Raw genomic sequence first — 22172 nt, 5'->3', positions numbered from 1 at the left:
CAGTCAGGAGCTGCCAGAGCCGCCCGCCAGTCAGGAGCTGCCAGAGCCGCCCGCCAGTCAGGAGCTGCCAGAGCCGCCCGCTAGTCAGGAGCTGCCAGAGCCGCCCGCCAGTCAGGAGCTGCCAGAGCCGCCCGCCAGTCCGGAGCCGCCCGCCAGTCCGGAGCAGCCCGCCAGTCCGGAGCCGCCTTTCAGTCCGGAGCTGCACCTCAGTCCGGAGCTGCCCTTCAGTCCGGAGCTGCCCTTCAGTCCGGAGCTGCCCTTCAGTCCGGAGCTGCCCCTCAGTCCTGAGCTGCCCCTCAGTCCGGAGCTGCCCCTCAGTCCGGAGCTGCCCCTCAGTCCGGAGCTGCCCCTCAGTCCAGAGGCGCTCCTCAGTCCAGTGGGGCCCTTTAGTAGGGTTGCCAGTCCTAGGTCGACGGCGAGGGTCGCCGCTCTAAAGACACAACTGAAGCGGACTAAGACTATGTTGGAGTGGGGTCCACGTCCAGCGCTAGAGCCGCCACCGCGGACAGATGCCCACCCAGACCCTCCCCTATAGGTTCAGGTTTTGTGGCCAGAGTCCGCACCTTGGGGGGAGGGGGTACTGTCACGTTCTGACTTTAGTTCTTTTGTTATTTCTTTGTTTTAGTATGGTCAGGGCGTGAGTTGGATGGGTGATCTATGTTTGTGTTTCTATGTTGGTTTTTTCGTTTGGCCTGGTATGATTCTCAATCAGAGGCAGGTGTTGTTAGTTGTCTCTGATTGAGAATCATACTTAGGTAGCCTTTTTTCACCTGGGTTTCGTGGGTGGTTGTCTTCCGTGTCTGTGTTCCACACGGAACTGTTTCGGTTTTCGTTCGTTCAATTTATTGTTTTGTATTTCAGTGTTTAGTTTGTTCTATTAAAGTTTCATCATGAACACTTACCACGCTGCGCTTTGGTCCTCCTCTCTTTCTCCAGACGAAGATCGTTACAGAACCACCCACCAAGAAAGGACCAAGCAGCATGGTGACGAGAGGCAGCGATACCTGGAGAACTGGACCTGGGAGGAGATTCTGGACGGCAAGGGACCCTGGGCACAGGCTGGAGAGTATCGCCGCCCCAAAGCTGAGCTGGAGGCAGCGAAAGCGGAGAGGCGGTGGTATGAGGAGGCTGCACGTAAGCGCAGCTGGAAGCCAGAGAGGCAGCCCCAAAAATGTATTGGGGGGTGGAACACGGGGAGTGTGGCTAAGCCAGGTAGGAGACCTGAGCCAACTCCCCGTGCTTACCTTGGAGAGAGATGGACCGGGCAGGCACCGTGTTATGCCGTGAGGCGCACGGTGTCCCCGGTGAGCAGGCATAGCCCGGTGCGGTACATAGCAGCGCCTCGTATCGGCCGGGCTAGAGTGGGCATCGAGCCAGGTGCCATGAAGCCGGCTCAACGCATCTGGTCTCCAGTGCGTCTCCTCGGGCCGGGGTACATGGCACCAGCCCTACGCATGGTGTGCCCGGTTCGCCAGCACAGCCCAGTGCGGCCTTTTCCACCTCGCCGCACTGGCTTGGCTACGGGGAGCATTCAGCCAGGTAGGGTTGGGCAGGTTCAGTGCTCAAGACCTGCAGTGCGCCTCCATGGTCCGGTCTATCCGGTGCCACCTCCACGCACCAGCCCTCCGGTGGCAGCCCCCCGCACCAGGCTGTCTCTCTGTCTCCTCACTACAGGGTCTCCCGTCTGTCCGGCGCCGCCAGGGTCTCCCGTCTGTCCGGCGCCGCCAGGGTCTCCCGTCTGTCCGGCGCCGCCAGAGTCTCCCGTCTGTCCGGCGCCGCCAGAGTCTCCCGTCTGTCCGGCGCCGCCAGAGTCTCCCGTCTGTCCGGCGCAGCCTGAGTCTCCCGTCTGTCCGGCGCCGCCTGAGTCTCCCAGCTGTCCGGCGCCGCCTGAGCCGCCCGTCTGTCCGGCGCCGCTTGAGCCGCCCGTCTGTCCGGCGCCGCCTGAGCCGCCCGTCTGTCCGGCGCCGCCTGAGCCGCCCGTCTGTCCGGCGCCGCCTGAGCCGCCCGTCTGTCCGGCGCCGCCAGAGCCACCCGCCAGTCCGGAGCCGCCCGCCAGTCCGGAGCCGCACCTCAGTCCGGAGCTCAGTCCGGAGCTCAGTCCGGAGCCGCCCCTCAGTCAGGAGCTGCCAGAGCCGCCCGCCAGTCAGGAGCTGCCAGAGCCGCCCGCCAGTCAGGAGCTGCCAGAGCCGCCCGCCAGTCAGGAGCTACCAGAGCCGCCCGCCAGTCAGGAGCTGCCAGAGCCGCCCGCCAGTCCGGAGCCGCCCGCCAGTCCGGAGCCGCCCTTCAATCCGGAGCTGCCTTTCAGTCCGGAGCTGCACCTCAGTCCGGAGCTGCCCTTCAGTCCAGAGCTGCCCCTCAGTCCTGAGCTGCCCCTCAGTCCGGAGCTGCCCCTCAGTCCGGAGCTGCCCCTCAGTCCAGAGGCGCTCCTCAGTCCAGTGGGGCCCTTTAGTAGGGTTGCCAGTCCTAGGTTGACGGCGAGGGTCGCCGCTCTAAAGACACAACTGAAGCGGACTAAGACTATGTTGGAGTGGGGTCCACGTCCAGCGCCAGAGCCGCCACCGCGGACAGATGCCCACCCAGACCCTCCCCTATAGGTTCAGGTTTTGCGGCCAGAGTCCGCACCTTGGGGGGAGGGGCTACTGTCACGTTCTAACTTTAGTTCTTTTGTTATTTCTTTGTTTTAGTATGGTCAGGGCGTGAGTTGGATGGGTGATCTATGTTTGTGTTTCTATGTTGGTTTTTTCGTTTGGCCTGGTATGATTCTCAATCAGAGGCAGGTGTCGTTAGTTGTCTCTGATTGAGAATCATACTTAGGTAGCCTTTTTTCACCTGGGTTTCGTGGGTGGTTGTCTTCCGTGTCTGTGTTCCACACGGAACTGTTTCGGTTTTCGTTCGTTCAATTTATTGTTTTGTATTTCAGTGTTCAGTTTGTTCTATTAAAGTTTCATCATGAACACTTACCACGCTGCGCTTTGGTCCTCCTCTCTTTCTCCAGACGAAGATCGTTACATTCTGACCCTGTGGGAATGTGATGAAAGAAATAAAAGCTTAAATAAATTATTCTCTCTACAATTATTCTGACATTTCACATTCGTAAAATAAAGTGGTGATCCTAATTGACCTAAGACAGGGAAATTTACTTGGATTAAATGTCAGGAATTGTGAAAAACTGAGTTGAAATGTATTTGGCTAAGGTGTATGTAAACTTCTGACTTCAACTGTATATGTGCCCTCTGTTCGCCATTGTCTTATCGGTTGTTGTTCCCATGTCCGCTGGTCTTGTGAGTACATGTGTTTTGTTGTTTTGGCTTTCGTGCTGCGTGTATTGTGTACTCGTTATTACGGGTCTCGTCCCGTGTGTTGTTATTACGGGTCTTGTCCCGTGTGTTGTTATTACGGGTCTCGTCCCGTGTGTTGTTATTACGGGTCTCGTCCCGTGTGTTGTTATTACGGGTCTTGTCCCGTGTGTTGTTATTACGGGTCTCGTCCCGTGTGTTGTTATTACGGGTCTCGTCCCGTGTGTTGTTATTACGGGTCTCGTCCCGTGTGTTGTTATTACGGGTCTCGTCCCGTGTGTTGTTATTACGGGTCTCGTCCCGTGTGTCGTTATTACGGGTCTCGTCCCGTGTGTTGTTATTACGGGTCTCGTCCCGTGTGTTGTTATTACGGGTCTCGTCCCGTGTGTTGTTATTACGGGTCTCGTCCCGTGTGTTGTTATTACGGGTCTCGTCCCGTGTGTTGTTATTACGGGTCTCATCCCGTGTGTTGTTATTACGGGTCTCGTCCCGTGTGTTGTTATTACGGGTCTCGTCCCGTGTGTCGTTATTACGGGTCTCGTCCCGTGTGTTGTTATTACGGGTCTCGTCCCGTGTGTTGTTATTACGGGTCTCGTCCCGTGTGTTGTTATTACGGGTCTCGTCCCGTGTGTTGTTATTACGGGTCTCGTCCCGTGTGTTGTTATTACGGGTCTCGTCCCGTGTGTTGTTATTACGGGTCTCGTCCCGTGTGTCGTTATTACGGGTCTCGTCCCGTGTGTCGTTATTACGGGTCTCGTCCCGTGTGTTGTTATTACGGGTCTCGTCCCGTGTGTTGTTATTACGGGTCTCGTCCCGTGTGTCGTTATTACGGGTCTCGTCCCGTGTGTTGTTATTACGGGTCTCGTCCCGTGTGTTGTTATTACGGGTCTTGTCCCGTGTGTTGTTATTACGGGTCTCGTCCCGTGTGTCGTTATTACGGGTCTCGTCCCGTGTGTTGTTATTACGGGTCTCGTCCCGTGTGTTGTTATTACGGGTCTCGTCCCGTGTGTTGTTATTACGGGTCTCGTCCCGTGTGTTGTTATTACGGGTCTTGTCCCGTGTATGTATTAGAGGTTTTACCTCGCTCTTTTGTTTGGGTTACATCCCTGTGTTTTTGTATACGTGTTTGTTTTGGGCTTCGTCCCCGTGCCTTTTCATGGCGTGGAGTATTAAAACCCCCTATTACGTATTCCTGCTCCTGTCTCCAATCAGTTATACAACGTGACAGCGAAGCTGAAACAAAAACTCCAGATTGTGGCTTTAATGCTGACTGCTGAGGATACTCCTCCTTTTTAACCTACTTATCTTCTTCTCCTGCAGTCTTTCCAGGGGAGCCAAGGCAGAGCTTATCTGTTCAACTCAGTGTGAGTATCACTGTGTCTACATGTAGTTACAGTACAGCCATGATCCAGTCCTTAGCCTGCGAGCACAATCACAATAAGTATGAAATGAAGATGCTCATTCCTACTGTATGAACATGGTCCCTATCTAGCTCAGTATGAAGTGCATTCTGGGTAATATTATCTAGTGTGTGAGTTGGCATGTTATGACTCAGTATAGACAGGCAACCTTTACGAATTGAACAGCTTATGAGCTCGCTCTCTCTCTCTCTCTCTCTTTCTCTCTCTCAGGGTGAACGTGGGGTGTGGGCCGGCGGAAGAGAGAGTGTTGCTCACGGGGCTCCATGCTGTGGCAGATATCTACTGTGAGAACTGCAAGACAACTCTGGGTTGGAAATATGTGAGTGTAAGAGTGTGCACATGTTGGGGGGGGGGGGGGGGGGGGGGGTGTAGAACAATGGCAGATACTGTATCTAGAGTGGCAGATACTGTATCTAGAGTTAGAGCGGATAGGCATTGGCACATTATTACCTTCATTAGTAATACCTTTATTACCTTATTAGATCGTTGTAGGATTGAAACACTGAACTAATAAAGGTTTTGGAACAATTGAGTGTGCAGGCCCTACTTCACTCTTCATGTTATCTTATTGACATGGATGAGTTCTGGTTTTAATTTTGGACCATGAGACTATTTTGGACCCATCATTCCTAACATCAGTGTAACATTACAGTACATAGGCTGACTCATAGGGATTCCTTGCAGTCCCATTCTTGATCTAAGGGGCATATTTCTCATGATGTAGGCCTATACATTTTCTAAGTACTCAACCAACCAAACTTGACCCCCTTCTCCTAGTTCAGAGATGGTGGTCATTCATGACAGAGCTGGGACAGAGCTGGGCTGTCCACACTGAGATAACTGTAGTGATTCAAGACCAGTTTGACCAGTAACAAGAACAACTGCTTATCCAATCACAAATTAGACAAAGGGTTAGAATCCATTCAAAAAAAGATCAGTTTTTATGTATACAGAATAAGTAGGCCCTATAAATAATGTAGCCTATATACTGTATAATGTAGCCTATATAAACTCAGCAAAAAAAGAAACGTCCTCTCACTGTCAACTGCGTTTATTTTCAGCAAACTTAACAAAATATTTGTGCAAATATTTGTATGAACATAAGATTCAACAACTGAGACATAAACTGAACACGTTCCACAGACATGTGACTAACAGAAATTGAATAATGTGTCCCTGAACAAAGGGGGGGTCAAAATCAAAAGTAACAGTCAGAATCTGGTGTGGCCACCAGCTGCATTAAGTACTGCAGAGCATCTCCTCCTCATGGATTGCATCAGATTTGCCAGTTCTTGCTGTGAGATGTTACCTCACTCTTCCACCAAGGCACCTGCAAGTTCCTGGACATTTCTGGGGGGAATGGCCTATATACTGTATAATGTAGCCTATATATAATGTAGCCTATATACTGTATAATGTAGCCTATATATAATGTAGCCTATATATAATGTAGCCTTTATATATACTGTATAATGTAGCCTATATACTGTATAATGTTGCCTATATATACTGTGTAATGTAGCCTATATATAATGTAGCCTATATACAGTATACTGTAGCCTATATACAGTATAATGTAGCCTATATATAATGTAGCCTATATACAGTATAATGTAGCCTATATACAGTATAATGTAGCCTATATACAGTAATGTTGCCAATATATAATTTAGCCAATATACAGTATAATGTAGCCTATATATAATGTAGCCTATATTTGTATTTATTTTATTTTACCTTTATTTAACTAAGTAAGTCAGTTGAAAACAAATTCTTATTTTCAATGACGGGCTAGGAACAGTGGGTTAATTGCCTTGTTCAGGGGGTTAACTGCCTTGTTCGGTGATTCGATCTTTCGGTTACTAGTCCAACGCTCTAACCACTAGGCTACCTGCCGCCCTAGTATATACTGTATAATGTAGCCTATATAAAGTATAATGTAGCCTATGCATAATGTAGCAAATGTATAAACTAGCCTATGTACAGTATAATGTAGCCAATATATAATGTAGCCTATATACTGTATAATGTACCCCATATATAATGTAGCCTATATACTGTATAATGTACCCCATATATAATGTAGCCTATATACTGTATAATGTAGCCTATATACTGTATAGTGTAGCCTTTATATAATGTAGCCTATATACTGTATAATGTACCCTATATATAATGTAGCCTATATACTGTATAATGTAGCCAATATATAATGTAGCCTATATATAATGTAGCCTATATACAGTATAATGTAGCCTATATATAATGTAGCCTATATATAATCTGGCCTATATACTGTATAATGAAGCCTTTATATAATGTAGCCTATGTATCATGTAGCCTATATACTGTATAATGTAGCCTATATATAATGTACCCTATATACAATTTAGCCTATTTACTGTATAATGTACCCCATATATAATGTAGCCTATATACTGTATAATGTAGCCTATATACTGTATAGTGTATCCTTTATATAATGTAGCCTATATACTGTATAATGTACCCTATATATAATGTAGCCTATATTTACATTTACATTTAAGTCATTTAGCAGACGCTCTTATCCAGAGCGACTTACAAATTGGTGCATTCACCTTATGATATCCAGTGGAACAACCACTTTACAATAGTGCATCTAACTCTTTTAAGGGGGGGGGGGGGGGGGGGTTAGAAGGATTACTTTATCCTATCCTAGGTATTCCTTAAAGAGGTGGGGTTTCAGGTGTCTCCGGAAGGTGGTGATTGACTCCGCTGACCTGGCGTCGTGAGGGAGTTTGTTCCACCATTGGGGTGCCAGAGCAGCGAACAGTTTTGACTGGGCTGAGCGGGAACTGTACTTCCTCAGAGGTAGGGAGGCGAGCAGGCCAGAGGTGGATGAACGCAGTGCCCTTGTTTGGGTGTAGGGCCTGATCAGAGCCTGAAGGTACGGAGGTGCCGTTCCCCTCACAGCTCCGTAGGCAAGCACCATGGTCTTGTAGCGGATGCGAGCTTCAACTGGAAGCCAGTGGAGAGAGCGGAGGAGCGGGGTGACGTGAGAGAACTTGGGAAAGTTGAACACCAGACGGGCTGCGGCGTTCTGGATGAGTTGTAGGGGTTTAATGGCACAGGCAGGGAGCCCAGCCAACAGCGAGTTGCAGTAATCCAGACGGGAGATGACAAGTGCCTGGATTAGGACCTGCGCCGCTTCCTGCGTGAGGCAGGGTCGTACTCTGCGAATGTTGTAGAGCATGAACCTACAGGAACGGGTCACCGCCTTGATGTGAGTTGAGAACGACAGGGTGTTGTCCAGGATCACGCCAAGGTTCTTAGCACTCTGGGAGGAGGACACAATGGAGTTGTCAACCGTGATGGCGAGATCATGGAACGGGCAGTCCTTCCCCGGGAGGAAGAGCAGCTCCGTCTTGCCGAGGTTCAGCTTGAGGTGGTGATCCGTCATCCACACTGATATGTCTGCCAGACATGCAGAGATGCGATTCCCCACCTGGTTATCAGAGGGGGGAAAGGAGAAGATTAATTGTGTGTCGTCTGCATAGCAATGATAGGAGAGACCATGTGAGGATATGACAGAGCCAAGTGACTTGGTGTATAGCGAGAATAGGAGAGGGCCTAGAACAGAACCCTGGGGGACACCAGTGGTGAGAGCACGTGGTGCGGAGACAGATTCTCGCCACGCCACCTGGTAGGAGCGACCTGTCAGGTAGGACGCAATCCAAGCGTGGACCTTGCCGGAGATGCCCAGCTCGGAGAGGGTGGAGAGGAGGATCTGATGGTTCACAGTATCAAAGGCAGCCGATAGGTCTAGAAGGATGAGAGCAGAGGAGAGAGAGTTAGCTTTAGCAGTGCGGAGCGCCTCCGTGACACAGAGAAGAGCAGTCTCAGTTGAATGACTAGTCTTGAAACCTGACTGATTTGGATCAAGAAGGTCATTCTGAGAGAGATAGCAGGAGAGCTGGCCAAGGACGGCACGTTCAAGAGTTGTGGAGAGAAAAGAAAGAAGGGATACTGGTCTGTAGTTATTGACATCGGAGGGATCGAGTGTAGGTTTTTTCAGAAGGGGTGCAACTCTCGCTCTCTTGAAGACGGAAGGGACGTAGCCAGCGGTCAAGGATGAGTTGATGAGCGAGGTGAGGTAAGGGAGAAGGTCTCCGGAAATGGTCTGGAGAAGAGAGGAGGGGATAGGGTCAAGCGGGCAGGTTGTTGGGCGGCCGGCCGTCACAAGACGCGAGATTTCATCTGGAGAGAGAGGGGAGAAAGAGGTCAAAGCACAGGGTAGGGCAGTGTGAGCAGAACCAGCGGTGTCGTTTGACTTAGCAAACGAGGATCGGATGTCGTCGACCTTATTTTCAAAATGGTTGACGAAGTCATCCGCAGAGAGGGAGGAGGGGGAGGAGGGGGAGGAGGATTCAGGAGGGAGGAGAAGGTGGCAAAGAGCTTCCTAGGGTTAGAGGCAGATGCTTGGAATTTAGAGTGGTAGAAATTGGCTTTAGCAGCAGAGACAGAAGAGGAGAATGTAGAGAGGAGAGAGTGAAAGGATGCCAGGTCCACAGGGAGGCGAGTTTTCCTCCATTTCCGCTCGGCTGCCCGGAGCCCTGTTCTGTGAGCTCGCAATGAGTCGTCGAGCCACGGAGCAGGAGGGGAGGACCGAGCCGGCCTGGAGGATAGGGGACATAGAGAGTCAAAGGATGCAGAAAGGGAGGAGAGGAGGGTTGAGGAGGCAGAATCAGGAGATAGGTTGGAGAAGGTTTGAGCAGAGGGAAGAGATGATAGGATGGAAGAGGAGAGAGTAGCGGGGGAGAGAGAGCGAAGGTTGGGACGGCGCGATACCATCCGAGTAGGGGCAGTGTGGGAAGTGTTGGATGAGAGCGAGAGGGAAAAGGATACAAGGTAGTGGTCGGAGACTTGGAGGGGAGTTGCAATGAGATTAGTGGAAGAACAGCATCTAGTAAAGATGAGGTCAAGCGTATTGCCTGCCTTGTGAGTAGGGGGGGAAGGTGAGAGGGTGAGGTCAAAAGAGGAGAGGAGTGGAAAGAAGGAGGCAGAGAGGAATGAGTCAAAGGTAGACGTGGGGAGGTTAAAGTCACCCAGAACTGTGAGAGGTGAGCCATCCTCAGGAAAGGAACTTATCAGGGCGTCAAGCTCATTGATGAACTCTCCAAGGGAACCTGGAGGGCGATAAATGATAAGGATGTTAAGCTTGAAAGGGCTGGTAACTGTGACAGCATGGAATTCAAAGGAGGCGATAGACAGATGGGTCAGGGGAGAAAGAGAAAATGTCCACTTGGGAGAGATGAGGATCCCAGTGCCACCACCCCGCTGACCAGAAGCTCTCGGGGTGTGCGAGAACACGTGGGCAGACGAGGAGAGAGCAGTAGGAGTAGCAGTGTTATCATTGGTAATCCATGTTTCCGTCAGTGCCAAGAAGTCGAGGGACTGGAGGGAAGCATAGGCTGAGATGAACTCTGCCTTGTTGGCCGCAGATCGGCAGTTCCAGAGGCTGCCTGAGACCTGGAACTCCACGTGGGTCGTGCGCGCTGGTACCACCAGGTTAGAGTAGCAGCGGCCACGCGGTGTGAAGCATTTGTATGGTCTGTGCAGAGAGGAGAGAACAGGGATAGACAGACACATAGTTGACAGGCTACAGAAGAGGCTACGCTAATGCAAAGGAGATTGGAATGACAAGTGGACTACACGTCTCGAATGTTCAGAAAGTTAAGCTTACGTTGCAAAAAATCTTATTGACTAAAATGATATAGTACTGCTGGCTGGTGAAATAGGCTAGCTAGCAGTGGCTGCGTTGTTGACTTTGTTTGAAAGTGTAGCTGGCTAGGTAACCTCGACAATTACTCTAGACTACACAATTATCTTGGATACAAAGACGGCTATGTAGCCAGCTAAGATCAAACAAATCAAACTGTTGTACTGTAATGAAATGAAATGTAATACTACCTCTGGAGCGAAGCGGAATGCAACTACTCGCTCCAACCCGGAAGTGCGTATCGTAGAGGGAGAGGCAATAGAAGTGTTGTTTCTTGTATTATTGTCTTTTGTGTCTTTAGAGGACTGCTTCACCTTAATGTCCCCTTTCCCTTTTCTTCTGTCCTTATTTTGTCCCACTTTGTCCCTTCTTTGTCCCTTCTGCCAACTAGACACTCCTTGTTAGCTAGCTAGCTTCTTCCAGGAATGTCCCTAGCAACTGCCTAGCAACAGGTAAACAACTTAGCTAGCTAAGAAAACGGTATAATTTTATGAAAAATTGTTACTTTTTCAAAAGCCTTTCTTCTTTGTTAGCTGCTTGTTTGGTCTCCTATTCAGTTTGCAGTTTTCTTTTGATTTTTTTCGATGTACTTTACTCTAAAAAAACATTTAAATTTCAATATTTGTAGGAGCTCATCTTTTCAGCTGCTGCTGCTTAATTTGGAACTCCGGAACATATAAATAAATAATAAACATATATCTATATACTATATAATGTAGCCTATATATAATGTTACCTTAATGCTGTATAATGTTCCCTATATATAATTTAGCCTATATAAAATGTATCCTATATACTGTATAATGTAGCCTATACATAATGTAGCCTATATACTGTATTATGTAGCCTATATATAATGTAGCCTATATATATATATATCATCTGGTCAATATACTGTATGTTGTAGCCTATGTACTGTATAATGTAGTCTATATATAATGTAGCCTATATATAATGTACCCTATATACTGTATAATGTAGCCTATATATATAATGTAGCCTATATATAATCTGGCCTATATACTGTATAATGTAGCCTATATAGAATGTAGCCTATATATAATGTAGCCTATATTTTGTATAATGTAGCCTATATATAATCTGGCCTATATACTGTATAATGAAGCCTATATACTGTATAATGTAGCCTATATATAATGTAGCCTATATACTGTATAATGTAGCCTATATATAATCTGGCCTATATACTGTATAATGAAGCCTATATATAATGTAGCCTATGTATCATGTAGCCTATATACTGTATAATGTAACCTATATATAGTGTAGCCTATATACTGTATAATTTAGCCTATATATTATGTAGCCAATATATAATCTGGCCTATATACTGTATAATGTAGCCTATGTATCATGTAGCCTATATACTGTATAATGTAGCCTATATATAATGTAGCATATATACTGTATAATGTAGCCTATATAGAGTTGAAGTCAGAAGTTTACATACACTTAGGTTGGAGTCATTAAAACTAGTTTTTCAACCACTCCACACATTTCTTGTTAACAAACTATAGTTTTGGCAAGTCGGTTAGGACATCTACTTTGTGCATGACACAAGTAATTTTTCCAACACTTGTTTACAGACAGATTATTTCACTTATAATTCACTGTATCACAATTCCAATGGGTCAGAAGTTTACATACATTAAGTTGACTATGCCTTTAAACAGCTTGGAAAATTCCAGAAAATTATGTCATGGCTTTAGGAGCTTCTGATAGGCTTATTGACATCATTGGAGTCAATTGGAGGTGTACCTGTGGATGTATTTCAAGGCCTACCTTCAAACTGAGTGCCTCTTTTCTTGACATCATGGGAAAATCAAAAGAAATCAGCCAAGACCTCAGAACAAAAATTGTAGCCCTCCACAAGTCTGGTTCATCCTTGGGAACAATTTCGAAATGCCTGAAGGTACCACTATCATCTGTACAAACAATAGTACGCAAGTATAAACACCATGGGACCACGCAGCCGCCATACCGCTCAGGAAGGAGATGCGTTCTGTCTCCTAGAGATGAACATACTTTGGTGCGAAAAGTGCAAATCAATCCCAGAACAGCAGCAAAGACCCTGTGAAGATGCTGGAGGAAACAGGTACAAAAGTATCTATATCCACAGTAAAACAAGTCCTATATCGACATAACCTGTAAGGCCGCTTAACAAGGAAGAAGCCACTGCTCCAAAACCGCCATAAAAAAGCCAGACTACAGTTTGCAACTGCACATGGGGAAAAATATTGTACTTTTTGGAGAAATGTCCTCTGGTCTGATGAAACAAAAATAGAACTGTTTGGCCATAATGACCATTGTTATGTTTGGAGGAAAAATGGGGAGGCTTGCAAGCCGAAGAACACCATCCCAACCGTGAAGCACGGGGGTGGCAGCATCATGTTGTGGGGGTGCTTTGCTGCAGGAGGGACTGGTGCACTTCACAAAATAGATGGCATCATGTGGAAGGAAAATTATGTGGATATATTGAAGCAACATCTCAAAACATCAGTCAGGAAGTTAAAGCTTGGTCGCAAATGGGTCTTCCAAATGGACAATGATCCCAAGCATAGTTCCAAAGTTGTGGCAAAATGGCTTAAGGACAACAGTCAAGGTATTGGCGTGGACATCACAAAGCCCTGACCTCAATCCCATGGAAAATGTGTGGGCAGAACTGAAAAAGTGTGTGCGAGCAAGGAGGCCTACAAACCTGACTCAGTTACACCAGCTCTGTCAAGAGGAATTGGCCAAAATTCAACCAACTTATTGTGGGAATTTGAGCTATTTTAGTGCATGTATAATATAGCCTATATATAATGTAGCCTAGGTATTGTGTAGCCTGTATATAATGTAGCCTATATATAATGTATATTGTAGCCTATATATAATGTAGCCTGTATATATGTGGCCTATGTACAGTATAATGTAGCCTGTATATATAATGTAGCTTATATACGGTATAATGTAGCCTATATACTGTATATTTTAGCCAATATATAATGTTGCCTAAATATAATGTACCATATATATAATGTAGCCAATATATAATGTAGCCTATATACAGTGTAATGTAGCCTATATATATTGTAGCTTATATACAGTATAATGTAGCCAATATATAATGTAGTTTATGTAGCCAATATATAATGTAGCCTATATACAGTATAATGTAGCCTAAATATAATGTAGCCTATATACTGTATAATGTAGCCAATATATAATGTAGCCAATGTATGTGTGTGTGTATATATATATATATAATGTAGCCTATATACTGTATAATGTAGCCTATATCTAATGTAGTGTATATATAATGTAGCCTATATATAATGAAGTGTGTATATAAATAGCCTATATATAATGTAGTGTGTATATCTAATGTAGCCTATATATAATGTAGTGTGTATATATAATGTAGCCTATATATAATGTAGTGTGTATATCTAATGTAGCCTATATATAATGTAGTGTATATCTAATGTAGCCTATATATAATGTAGTGTATATATCAGTAGTGGTTTCTTTGCAGCAGTTAGACCATGAAGGCCTGATTCACGCAGTATCCTCTGAACAGTTGATGTTGAGATGTGTCTGTTACTTGAACTCTGAAGCATTTATTTGGGCTGCAATCTGAAGTGCAGTTAACTCTAATGAACTTATCCTCTGCAGCAGAGGTAACTCTGGGTCTTCCTTTCCTGTGGCGGTCTCATGAGAGCTAGATTCATCATAGCGCTTGATGGTGTTTGCAACTGCACTCAAACTTTCAAAGTTCTTGAAATTTTCCGGATTGACTGACCTTCATGTCTTAAAGTAATGATGGACTGTCGTTTCTCTTTGCTTATTTGAGTTGTTCTTGCCATAATATGGACTTGGTCTTTTACCAAATAGGGCTATCTCCTGTATACCACCCTTACCTTGTCACAACACAACTGATTGGCTCAAATGCATTAAGAAGGAAAGAAATTCCACAATTAACTTTTAACAAGGCACAACTGTTAATTGAAATGCATTCCAGGTGACTACCTCATGAAGCTGGTTGAGAGAATGCCAAGAGTGTGCAAAGCTGTCATCAAGGCAAAGGGTGGCTACTTTGAAGAATCTCAAATATAAAATATATTTTGATTTGTTTAACACTTTTTTAGTAACTATATGATTCCATATGTGTTATTTCATAGTTTTGATATTTTCGCTATTATTCTACAATGTAGAAAATAGTAAAAATAAAGAAAAACCCTTGAATGAGTAGGTGTGTTCAAACTTTTGACTGGTACTGTATATCTATGATATAGTGAAACACTGAAATATAATTGTGCCTCCATGTTCAGTACTTAGTAAAGGTGATATTTCTAGCAGTAGGTCAATGTGGAACACACAGCCGCTCCACATACCAGCTGTCCCGTTTATCAGCATGGCTTTATGCCCGGTTGTCACTGCCATTTCCCCCGTCAGACCTGTGTGTGTGTGTGTGTGTGTGTGTGTGTGTGTGTGTGTGTGTGTGTGTGTGTGTGTGTGTGTGTGTGTGTGTGTGTGTGTGTGTGTGTGTGTGTGTGTGTGTGTGTGGGGGGGGGGGGGGGGGGGTTATGACTCACACACCTCACACGGCTGCCCAGATATAACGATAGCGGGACAAGGCCATTAATATCTCTGAAACGGTTGTTTCTACACCGCCGTCCAAGTTCCACAGACGCTTGACCTAGTAGACTTCCAGACCGTGTAACCTGATAGCTCCTCTCTCTGCTTGAATAGGCAAGACTAAACAGGATATTGAGATGTACAGTAAAACACATTTGACTACATTTGTAATCTGCAGTAGCCTACAGCACTTTCTGCAATGCTCCATTATATAAAGTGGTTCAGAGGTGAAATCAGAGTACAATGGCAATGAGTGTGAAGTCTCTCATCCTGGAAAAGCCTAATCTTCTCTCCCCTTCCTCCTTCTCTCTCCCCCTCTCTCTCCCCTTCCCCTTTCTCTGTATCCCCTTTCCCTCTATCACTCCCCCCTTCTCTCTCCCCCTCTCTCTCCCCTTCCCCTTTCTCTGTATCCCCTTTCCCTCTATCACTCCCCCCTTCTCTCTCCTCTCCCTCTCTTTCCCTCCTTCTACAGTTATACCATCTATTGCACCTTGCCTATGCCGCTCGGCCATCGCTCATCCATATATTTATGTACATATTCTCATTCACCCCTTTAGATTTGTGTGTATTAGGTAGTTGTTGGTTATTGTTAGATTACTTGTTAGATATTACTGCACTGTAGGAGCTAGAAGCACAAGCATTTCGCTACACTCGCATTAACATCTGCTAACCATGTGTGTGACCAATAAAATTTGATTTGATTCTCTCTCCCCTTTCCCTCTATCCCTCTCCTTTCCCTACTTCTCTCTTCCCTTTCCCTCCTTCTCTCTCCCCTTTCCCTTCTCCTCCCTCCCCCTATCCCTCCCTTCCTCTTTCTCCTCCCTCTGTCTCTTCCAACACCCTGACACTCCCCTACAGGAGCATGCCTTTGAGAGCAGTCAGAAGTACAAGGAGGGGAAGTTCATCATCGAGCTGGCCCACATGATCAAGGACAACGGCTGGGACTGAAAGACGAAGCGTCATCCGTGACTCGGTTTGGGGTTGAATGGGGGTGGATGGGAGGGAAGGAGGTGAGTGTGTGGGTGAGTGTGTGACTTTGATTTACCATGGACCTCTGTCCTCCCCTCCTGATGACACACCAGCAGCCTCCAGGGTGGAGGTAGTAGGGGAGTGTGTGTGTGTGTGAGGCTGTAGTAGCAGCCTGGCCTGCCCCTCTGGGCTCTGTGTGTGTCTGGACTGGAGGAGGATGTCATTGGGGATGAATGGACACCACCAGACACACAATGGCAAGCAAACACACACACGTGCATACATACACACATAAGCAGACACACACACACACACACACACACACACACACACACACACACACACACACACACACACACACACACACACACACACACACACACACACACACACACACACACACACACACACACACACACACACACACACACACACACACACACACACACACACACAGCCATGCATGTCCCAGACCAACATCCCAGCCTGATGGGTAGCTCTTTAGATAGAGAGCCAGGCCAAGGCCAGTGTTGTTGTGTTACTATCTATGTTAGGGCTGGTTGACCTGCAGTGTGAGGAGAGACCAGGCCCTGGCAGGGTCAGTAGCCTTGGGTTAAACAGCTGATGGGAGCTCTCGTCTGTATGTGAATGAGATGGCCTAAGATGATTATCCCCAAATCCAGCTGATCTGATCCACCCAAGGCCGTGCCAGCTGGGACAGTGAAGAGGCCTGGTGTTAAGGTTTGGCACTGAGGACTGTGGGGGCTGGGCGGGGGAAGGGTTGAGGGGAGGCGGGTCAGGGAGAGGGCAGGTCCTGATTCTGGATTCTATTCCACCCTGGTTGTGGGGTTGTAGGTACAGCTGGTTGCACAGCCGTGTGATCCACTCCAGGTCTTACCGGCAGCAGTTTTTGTTGTGAGAGTCAGGATGATAGGGAGTGTGAAAGGATTCAAGGATACGTCTAAACTCTGAGAAGTATCTGATCAGTCAGTGCTTGGCTTTCTCCATCATCCGTAGATGCCTGAAATCATGTCTTGTGATGTTTGGATACTTCATGTATTGTGTCTGATGTAAGTTAAGATACATCTACCATCACCACTTTGGATTAAATTTGAACTATAGAGTTAAACATCTTTGACTTTTGAAACTCTGACTTGAACAGGCTTGGAGATTTGGTTCTAGTGTTTTGGCCTGGTATGGTAACTGAAAGCAGTTGGGATGTGGAGGCCTTTAGGAGATGCTCTTATGAAGTTCTGCAAGCTTGATGTTCTGAAGCTTTCTTTCAGTCTGGGATGATCATAGCAGTTCATAGATTGTTACACACACTCTAACTTACTACCTGGCCCTCACTTAAAACACTGAACAGCAAAGCTGTACAGTAGACGTGTGGATTTCTCTAAACAGAAGCCAACTAAGCAACACAACTAATCAAACTAATCTCCCTGGTATCCACGGTAACTGACTGGCATTCCAGAATTCCAATCAGAGGCTGTAGAAATCCCTAGCACAACCAAAGAACACACCCACATCTACAATAAATTGACCAAACACAAGATACATTTTTTTTGCTTGGGTCAAAGTGTTGCAAAACATGGGGTTGAGAATTGTTATGGATAGCCTTTCTGTGATATAATGCATTATGATTTTTGTAAATGACAGATCTTAAAATATACATATATTATAATTTATGTCAATCTCTGTGTTACTAAATGTAAATAGTAATATGTAATGTCTCTTATATATGATCGTCATGATTATGAATATGATTTGGATTCTTGCCATGCTTTCTCTGGTATATCCCTCGTCGGTTGAACAATATTTACTACTTTTTTACTCTTTGAAAATGTTTCAATTTTAGTGTCTTTTGTAAAGGAGGAGATAGGAGTGACAATATTATTGGAACTTGGTCAATTAAAGCATCACCTTGGTACCTGTATTGGATGTGTTCTGTGTGCTATGTTGGTCTTGGATATACAACACCATAATGTATCAATTATCAGGGTAAATTTTCTTCTGTATAGAACGGAATATGATAGTGACGTAGAATATGATAGTGAAGTAGAATATGATAGTGACGTAGGCTGAAGACAGACGAGATCTATATATACAGCCATTTGCAATAGCCTACATCTTGTATACATATGCTAATATGGATTAAATTATTTTTTCCCCCCTCAATCTACACACAATTCCCCATAATAACAAGGCAAAAACATTTTTTTTTTTAAATAAAACTGATATCACATTTACATAAGTATTCAGACCCTTTACTCAGTACTTTGTTGAAGCACCTTTGGCAGCGACTACAACATCGAGTCTTCTTGGGTATGACGCTACAAGCTTGGCACACCTGTATTTGTGGAGTTTCTCCCATTCTTCTCTGCAGATCCTCTATCAGGTTGGATGGGGAGTGTCGCTGCACGGCTATTTTCAGGTCTCTCCAGAGATGTTTGACTGGGTTCAAGTCTGGCTGGGCTACTCAAGGACATTCAGAGACTTGTCCCGAAGCCACTCCTGTGTTGTCTTGGCTGTGTGCTTAGGGTCGTTGTCCTGTTGGAAGGTGAACTGTCACCCCAGTCTGAGGTCCTGAGCGCTCTGGAGCAAGTTTTCATCAAGGATCTCTCTGTACTTTGCTCCGTTCATCTTTCCCTCGATCTTGACAAGTCTTCCAGTCCCTGCCGCTGAAAAACATCCCAACAGAATGATGCTGCCACCACCATGCTTCACTGTAGGGATGGTGCCAGGTTTCCTTCAGACGTGACGCTTGGCATTCAGGCCAAAGAGTTCAATCTTGGAGAATTTTGTTTCTCATTGTCTGAGAATCGTTTAGGTGCCTTTTGGCAAACTCCAAGCCGGCTGTCGTGTGCCTTTTACTGAGGAGTGGCTTCCGTCTGGCCACTCTACCATAAAAGCCTGATTGGTGGAGTGTTGCAGAGATGGTTGTCCTTCTGGAAGGTTCTCCCATCTCCACAGAGGAACTCTGTCAGAGTGACCATCGGGTTCTTGGTCACCTCCCTGACCAAGGCCCTTCTCCCCCGATTGCTCAGTTTGGCTGGGCAGCCAGCTCTAAGTTTGGTGATTCCATTCTTCTTTCATTTAAGAATGATGGAGGCCACTTTGTTCTTGGGGACCTTAAATGCTGCAGAAATGTTTTGATAACCTTCCCCAGATCTGTGCCTCAACACAATGATGTCTCTGAGCTCTATTGACAATTCCTTTGACATCAGGGCTTGGTTTTTGCTCTGACATGCACTGTCAACTGTGGGACCTTATATAGACAGATGTGTGCCTTTCCAAATCATGTCCAATCAATTGAATTTACCACAGGTGGATTCCAGTCAAGTTGTAGAAACATCTCAAGGATGATTAATGGAAACAGGATGCACCTGAGCTCAAATTCGAATCTCATACCAAAGGGTTTGAATATTTATGGAAATAAGGTATCTGTTTTTTTGTAATACATATGCAAAATTTTCTAACCTGTTTTCGCTTTGTCATTATCGGGTATTGCGTGTAGATTGATGAGGAAAACATTTATTTAATACATTTTTGAATGGCTGTAACAAACTGTGGAAAAAGTCAAGGGGTCTGAATAATTTTCGAAAGCACTGTACATACATATAAATAGTGGAAAAACAAAATGTCAGCTTCACCTTATCTATAGCAGCTCTTGAGGACTGATTATACATCACCACTTCTAGCCTCATCAAAAACAAATGTGATCATTATTTTAGCTCGAAACCCATGCTGTTTTCGTTGGGAGGGAAACAGATTTCAGGAGAGAGTGTGTGGGCTGATGTCACACCTGCAATTTGTCTGTTTTCTGCATCTCTCTTATCTATCCCTATGCTTTTCCTCCCTCCCGTCTCCCTCTTCTTCTTTCACTATCTTCTCCCTCGCCTCTCTCTCGCTTTCCTATCATTCGCTCGTTCTCCTTCCCCTTCAACCCCTCTCCCAAGTGGAGAGGTTTCCAGTGGATGCTTGGTGCCAGGCTGAGAGGGGGCTCTGCTGCATGGACAGTCCACCTCCCTCTTAGATCATTGCAGCAGATGTTGCTGTGTATTTGGCCAGTTCTCTTAGCAACCGCACATGCTCTATTTTGTGGAGCTGTGGCACATTGGTAGGTTCTGGTGTCGTGCACCGTCTGTCTGTCTGTCTGGACCTGGCCTTTACTCCCAGCCTCAGACCAACGGGCCATGAATATGGCGTTGTGAAACAGTTACTCTGTACTACGAATAAAGTAAGAAAGAAAGCATTTGCTTCTCCCAAGTGCTTCAGTTTAACCTGTGGCTGCATTCAACTATTGCCCCAAAACTGTTATGAAAGTATGTGAGCCATACCGTCTCTCACAGAGCCGTCGTGAAGGTACTGTGTTGCCTACTACACATACTGTACCACCTGATTACAGAAAGAGGATGCACACACCTAAAGAGGTTGAATGAATGATTGGACTTGTTCATTCATATCATTGTGTGATCATCACCTCCCCCGATCCTCCCATCAGCTTTCTTATGAACAGACCTCGGCAGACCCAGAGGGCGAGTTAGGACTCACTTCTTGACATTTCTCTGCTCCTACTGTTTCCCTGCCACGGCCTGAGGACAGAAACCAACCAACCCACACAGACTGACTGTCTATAGCAGGGAAAGAAGAGAACAAAATGAATGCAGTTTACACTCCTACTTAATTCATGGCCTTGCTTGTGTCTTTTAGCCATACAAGGCTTCATGACAAACCCACAAGCGTCAAATCATCTTTCTGTGAACAGATTGAGAAACAACACTCAAACGGTCCTATGCCTGTGAACTGTGACTATAGCTGGGAACTTTCCCCCTGTTCTTAAAGATGTATGTTCTTTATTGGGAGTTTATAAAAAGGAACAGCAACACTGCTTTCCTAGCTGTTTAAGGGTATATTGGTGTGATGTCTCACCATAAGGTCACCGGGGACTCGGCTAACCTCTAAAAGCTGTCCAATGAACAGGAGGCACTCTGTCTCAGTCTGTGTTGGTGAAACATCATCGCCCCTGAGAAAGCAGTATCATTTGCCGTTTTGTTTGTTTGCTTTCAAGAACCACAGCCCTTAGAGGAGACCGAGAAAAGGAAAGCTCTTTATTTTATTGTCCAGTGACCACATGTCTGTATCAGTCTCTTAAAGAGATACTTCGGGATTTTGGCATTGATGCCCTTTATCTACGTCCCCAGTCAGATGAACTTGTGAATACCATTTCTATGTCTGTGTCCAGTATGAAGGAAGTTAGCTTGCGAAACTGCCTCTAACGCTTACTAGTGTTAGCATAATGACTGGTGTTCAACGTGCAAGGCAAGCGAAAACAATGTAAGCAAAGGCCTCCAGTGAGGCAGGCTGGGTTTCATCATAGTTTATTGTTCCTATGGCTGACACCCTTATTCACACAAACATTGAACAGTGATTACATTCACATGGCCTGGCTTCACATTAAGAGTCCTTAACAATAAGGGCTCCTTTTTAGAGCTTTAACCCTGTAAAGGCACACAAAGACTATAGCTCCTCCTGGCTCCAAGTAGATGAAAAGGTCAACTCCACACTAAAGTCTTGTGATCTGGGTAGACCCAAGACTTTTTCCTGGTCAGGTCATGTGGTCAAAAAAAAAACCTACCCGACTGATAACAGATCACACGCATTCTATAAATGACCTAGCATGTGATGGTTCGTTAGAATCCATCTCATATTGTGATTCTGCACATGCTGTTATGGGCATCGTTCTACTGTTATTGTCCATTTTTCCCTCAGTGGAATATATTGTTTTCCCTCCTATATCCAAAGCACTATGCATCAGAACCACAGTCACTATCCGATAAATAAAATGACAATGTAAAGGACCCAGACCTTGTTTACTTCAGCTGAATAAAAAAAACAACCCTGTCAAGATTAACATCTGTGATGAGAGCAACCGGGGGGCTGTAGTGTGTCTGAATGGATGTGTTTGTTTGGGATGTGGGGGTGGGGTCCATCCAGGCCTCATGACGAGAACCTCAGTCATCGGAGTATAGGGAGAGAGAGGCTGCTCTCTGCCAGGGGACCTGATGGAGCCTAGTGCCTGCT

The 22172-nt window shown here is 45.8% G+C and overlaps 1 protein-coding gene across 2 annotated transcripts in view; it reads left to right on the top strand.

Moving 5' to 3' along the window:
* The window catches only part of LOC139549714 (protein yippee-like 2), a 31945-nt gene extending 13921 nt beyond the window's left edge, over positions 1 to 18024 (top strand). Inside the window, exons 3-5 of one of the 2 annotated variants that reach the window (XM_071360409.1) lie at positions 4617 to 4660; positions 4928 to 5042; positions 15978 to 18024. In XM_071360409.1, coding sequence (XP_071216510.1) covers positions 4617 to 4660; positions 4928 to 5042; positions 15978 to 16067 — 249 coding nt within the window. In that variant the 3' untranslated portion in view covers positions 16068 to 18024. The remainder of the gene's footprint in view (positions 1 to 4616; positions 4661 to 4927; positions 5043 to 15977) is intronic. The other variant, XM_071360410.1, reaches the window with a different exon arrangement.
* The last annotated feature ends 4148 nt before the right edge of the window (positions 18025 to 22172 follow it).

Source organism: Salvelinus alpinus, chromosome 22 (assembly GCF_045679555.1).
Source record: "Salvelinus alpinus chromosome 22, SLU_Salpinus.1, whole genome shotgun sequence".
In the NCBI taxonomy this organism is placed as follows: domain Eukaryota; kingdom Metazoa; phylum Chordata; class Actinopteri; order Salmoniformes; family Salmonidae; genus Salvelinus; species Salvelinus alpinus.
This window is presented reverse-complemented; position numbering and strand designations above follow the sequence as displayed.